This window comes from Pinus tabuliformis, chromosome 8 (assembly GCF_031772625.1).
Source record: "Pinus tabuliformis cultivar Carrire ecotype Pingquan chromosome 8, CPIR1, whole genome shotgun sequence".
NCBI classification, from domain to species: domain Eukaryota; kingdom Viridiplantae; phylum Streptophyta; class Pinopsida; order Pinales; family Pinaceae; genus Pinus; species Pinus tabuliformis.
Genome location: NC_142294.1, coordinates 95,500,983 through 95,505,777, shown reverse-complemented (window position 1 = coordinate 95,505,777; position 4,795 = coordinate 95,500,983). Strand labels below are relative to the sequence as shown.

General features: G+C 31.7%; 1 protein-coding gene across 1 annotated transcript; it reads right to left on the bottom strand.

The window, feature by feature from the left end:
- Positions 1-3,508: 3,508 nt before the first annotated feature.
- LOC149234305 (rust resistance kinase Lr10-like) lies at positions 3,509-4,078 on the bottom strand. The gene has a single exon (XM_089368224.1). The coding sequence runs from the start codon at positions 4,076-4,078 to the stop codon at positions 3,509-3,511; it is 570 nt and encodes a 189-aa protein (XP_089224350.1).
- Between the last annotated feature and the right edge of the window lie 717 nt (positions 4,079-4,795).

Below are 4,795 nucleotides of genomic sequence, written 5' to 3'. Positions count from 1 at the left end.
AATAAATCAACAATGTTACCTTTTTATTTTTGATATTTCCTCAATCTTGAGAGTTTCTTGGAGTATGAGTGCCATCCAATGCATGACAAGATATTGTTGGAGTAGTCTCTTCTATCTCTAGATCTTATAAAAATTATGATTCTTGTTATTCTTCATCTCGAAAATCTATGTAGAATATTTTATTCTCATTGCATTTATGTCCCTTATTTACTTGTTGTCACAATTGAATCATTGTCACGTTGTTATTCTTTAATCCATTTGATGAGGTGTCAATCTTGTCTTGAATGAGGTTAAGAGAGGTAGCGTGATGTTATTTCTATTGTTTGTGACCACTCTTTAGTAGCCATATTTTTAATTTCAATTTTCACTACCATACTAAAATCATGCTCTAGGTATTTTGGTTCAAATAAATGAACCTTATGTTGGATGTTTTCCTTTAAAGTTCCCAGAAAGAGGTCTAGCAAATAATCATATAGAACTTTTTTTATCCTAAGACTCAACTTCAAAATTGTTGAATGTGCATTATAATTGAAATTTTTGGCTAAAGATTTAGCGATTAACTAAAGAACATATTTATCTTGATATACCCATAGTATGCCATCAATTCCACCATTAAAATGGACCAGGATAAAATAGAGTCAATTTTATTTTCACAAAACCATTGATACCATACAAAGTTATATTATTCTAAATACAAGGACATGATAGCTACTTTTTTAAGGATGACACTTGGTGTAGATAAAAGTATTGCTCTATCTAAAATATCCATGTTATATGATCTTTACTAATCAAAATTCCTCATATTGATCTTTGGAATGAAATAATTTCTTGCTGCCAAGTTGAACCTTTGGTGCTATGGATTTTGAGTGATAAATAATCATAATTATATCATTAAATGTTTCTTTTCTCTAATTTTGATACAATAATACCCATATGTGATTAGGTTTCAACCTAATTACTCTCCTTATTTTCATGATTTCATTGGATCTCCATATCATATTTTGAAGCCTCTCCAAGAGAAGAGTTTCTATGGATTTCCTTGTTTTATGTATTTCTTAATTTATCCATTATTTATTTTTCATTTCGTCTTTAAAGAATTCTTGCAAATGTAATAAATCCATTTGCTTCAAAATATTATCTTCCTATTCATTAATTTAGTTCTTTAATTTGGTTAGCCTATTTTATAAGCCTTAACTTTCTTCAAATATCATGTTTCAGCTTTTATGACAAGTACAAATAGTATTTATTATAAAACCTTTTTCCATATGAGAAAATAATGATGATACTTTTTATCACAAATTTTCAATCACTTAGAAACATACCTTTCAATACAAATTTATACCATTTGTAAGTTACATACCTTTCAAAACCTAATTTCGGAGATTATTTGGATGGCTAAACTTAGTCCTAAAATATCTAATATTTGATCGCTTCTAACTTTGAAATTTATTCAGGTAGTAATTTGGTATGATAATAAACTCCTAAAATTTTCATATTATGAAACTTTACTAAATGAAAGTTAGAGCAAGAATATCAATTTATCATATTTAAGACTAATTTCAAGACGAGTAAAAACACCCAAATTAAACAAGATGTATCTCATAAAGTATAATGAGCCAAAATATTTTTAAAAACATGTGCTATGTTATCTTAAATTTTAATGTCTAAAATTTCACCAATAATGTTATAGTGAAAATTCCAAAATGTCTATTTTAAAGTCAATTTCAAGATTAACTACAAACCATATATTCCATATACTATATATTTTGAATTATAGTGAAACAAAATTTAAAATTTCGACCATATATATAACAAAATTTCTCCTTAGTCACCACAAAAGTTCACTATCTTAAATGAAAAGAGTTTATAGTTAAAATTCCAAGATAACTCGTTTAGAACAAATTTGAGGATTAGATACAATCTGTATGTTCCATGAGTGAAATAAAAGTTTAAACTTTGACTACCCATAAATTGATATTTCTCTTCAATGTCTCTAAAACCTTTCCAAATTGAAACATCTTAAAAAAAGTTATAATGAAAATGCCATAATACCTTGCTCAATAAAACAAAACCTTAAAGTCATAGCTTCAATACCAAATATTATGAATTTAAATAAATATATATTATTTTAAATTATATAAGTATTCAATTTCTTTATATATAAAAACTGAAAATATTATATTATATAAAATGTAATAAATAATATAATAAAATTAAAAATTAAAAATAATTATTCTTTAAAAATATCTATTAAATCAATGTTTCTATGTTTTTATTTTATTCGTTTTGGTTGTTATGTTCACATAATCACTTTTAAGACTGTTTTAATGTGCCTTCGAGGTTATCTATAAAATGTCAAATGCAAATGGTCTCAAATTCACCGTGGATAATTCCTTTAATAAATCTCTAAATCGAAGTTATTTGTTTTTAATAATTTTCAATCAAAACAAACTTAGTAAATTAAGTTAAATTAAAATAAAAATAATAAAAAAATTAATAAAAAAGTAGAGGAAAATAGAGTAAATATTCACATATTTTGAAAAAGAAACTGTACATAATCTCAGATAACATTTTAAAATTATAGGATATTTGAATATGAATAATCAACTATATTCATGTAAATAGGGAAAACAATATGGAAATGGCTTTAAAAAAAGCCTACTTATCACCGAAACATATCTCTGCACAATATAATTTATATAACTGTTTTAAAAATCTTCTAATTTTATAAATCTCTTCCGCCAGTAATACTATTATTTTTTTTTGAAAATTTTCGAGTTTACAAAGTAATTCAGTTTTATACACCTCTTTCTAATATCGTGTCATTAAGAATGCCAATCTTTCAAAATATTTTATAAATTCTCTTTTATATATATAAAAGGAAATCAGTCCGCATCCGATGTATTAAATCTCATGGCAAAGTTCCAAAATCCAATCTTACACATCATCTAACTTTATTCATGCAAAGCTTTGTTTATAGCAAAAATGAATGCAGACATTTCAATAACATATACCCAGTAACATATTCAGAAAACAATTCATCGCCTGGGGCTGTCATGTCTTCAGCTTTCTCCGTAGCAGTCACCGAGTCATTGTTACAAAGTATGGTACGGAGTCCGCTCATCGATTCACAACAATGCGAGGACAGGTAACTTCTAGGAGGTAACTTCAAGTGAAGAAGAATTCAGCGTGGAGGAGAGTATAGGATTTTCAGGCGTAGCCGGGCAATTGAAGGGTAACGGAGGATTGGGGACGTCCTCTCCATTACCTTCTAACTTTTGGACAAGCCTTGTCATACAAGGACGATCTTTGGACTTGTATTGAATGCACCACAATCCAACTTTCGTGAATCTAGTAGCCTCCTCCTCATCTGCAGCTTCTCTTTCTCCTCCTCTTAGCCTCATCCCCAACTCGCCACTCTCAATTAGCGTGAAAGTCCACTCAGGGCAGTATAACTGACTGGACCGGCTGACCTGTACATCAATATTCTTTCTGCCCCCAACAATCTCTAGCAACAGCCAACAATCTCTAGCAACAGCATTCCAAAGCTATAAACATCTGATTTATCTGTAATAGGATCCATACCTCTCGACCACACCTCTGGGGCAATATATCCCGGCGTCCCTCTTGCTGTTGTCATGGAAATACGGTCGTCTCCCTTCCCACAAAGTCTTGCCAGACCAAAATCAACAACTTTAGGGGTGAAGTCGGCATTCAGCAATATATTTTGAGGTTTGATGTCGAAGTGTATGATGCGTTTTTCGCAATCTTGATGTAAATATGCAATTCCACGAGCCACACCCAAAGCAATTGAATACAATTGCTCCCACCTTAAAATTTCCCCATTCTCTCTTTTGGCAAATATAAACTTCTCTAGAGATCCATTGACCATGTATTCATAGACCAGTGCGCTTGTACGGCTTTCGAAGCAATATCCCAACAGCCGAACCAAATTGATGTGATGGACCCGTCCAATTGTGGCCACTTCATTCATGAATTGGGATTGGCTGTGGCTATTCCTATCAAGAAGTTTGACAGCCACCAAAATGCCATTACCAAGCTTCCCCTTATACACCATAACCTCCTTTGCCCAACTTTTCCGCAAAGTTGTTTGTCATCTTCTTAAGTTGAAAGAGTGAATATCTGGTTGGCATTTCATAAGCATATTCCTTTAGGAATTTCTCCACCTTTGAAGTAGAGCTAGCAAGAGGATGTCTTCTCTTCTTGGAATAAAACGTTAAGAATATCACTAATATTGTGGTCAGTGCAACTCTTCCAAAAATGCAACCTGCGGCGGAATGACAGATCAATTAGAATATGATCTTTCTAGTGGAAATAAGAAACAAGTTCACAAGAAACAAGTTCACAGTGATTTTCTTTTCGAAGAAACTGTTGAAATGGTACTTTCAACTATCGTGCAGGTCAAAACCGTCAGTTCCTTCCCCGCACCACTTTTGCTGAAAGATGGTTTTTCCTCCGAGGGCACCGATCACAATCAACGATGGACACATGTCTGAGTTGTCCTTGCCAAAACTACCATTCTTCGGCGTGTAAAGTTCATTTGGTTTGGCTGTGCGATATTGCCGTCAATCGTTCGATCAATGTGGGCCAAATCGACGGTTATGGTACCAGCTTGAAAGCCCGTATGGTTTGACCGCGTGATTTTCCTTACAGCCGTCCAAATTGATATCAAATGATGTACAGGCCTGCACCATAAAACTAATTATTACGTGACGTGAAGTAAAATTTTTCTTTGACCGCCAAGTTTATCAGTAAAGCAATTAATGAAAAATTT

Bases quoted from the DNA above. Each gene is read 5' to 3' on its own strand.
- LOC149234305 (XM_089368224.1), bottom strand. From the start codon at position 4,078: ATGGTGTATAAGGGGAAGCTTGGTAATGGCATTTTGGTGGCTGTCAAA.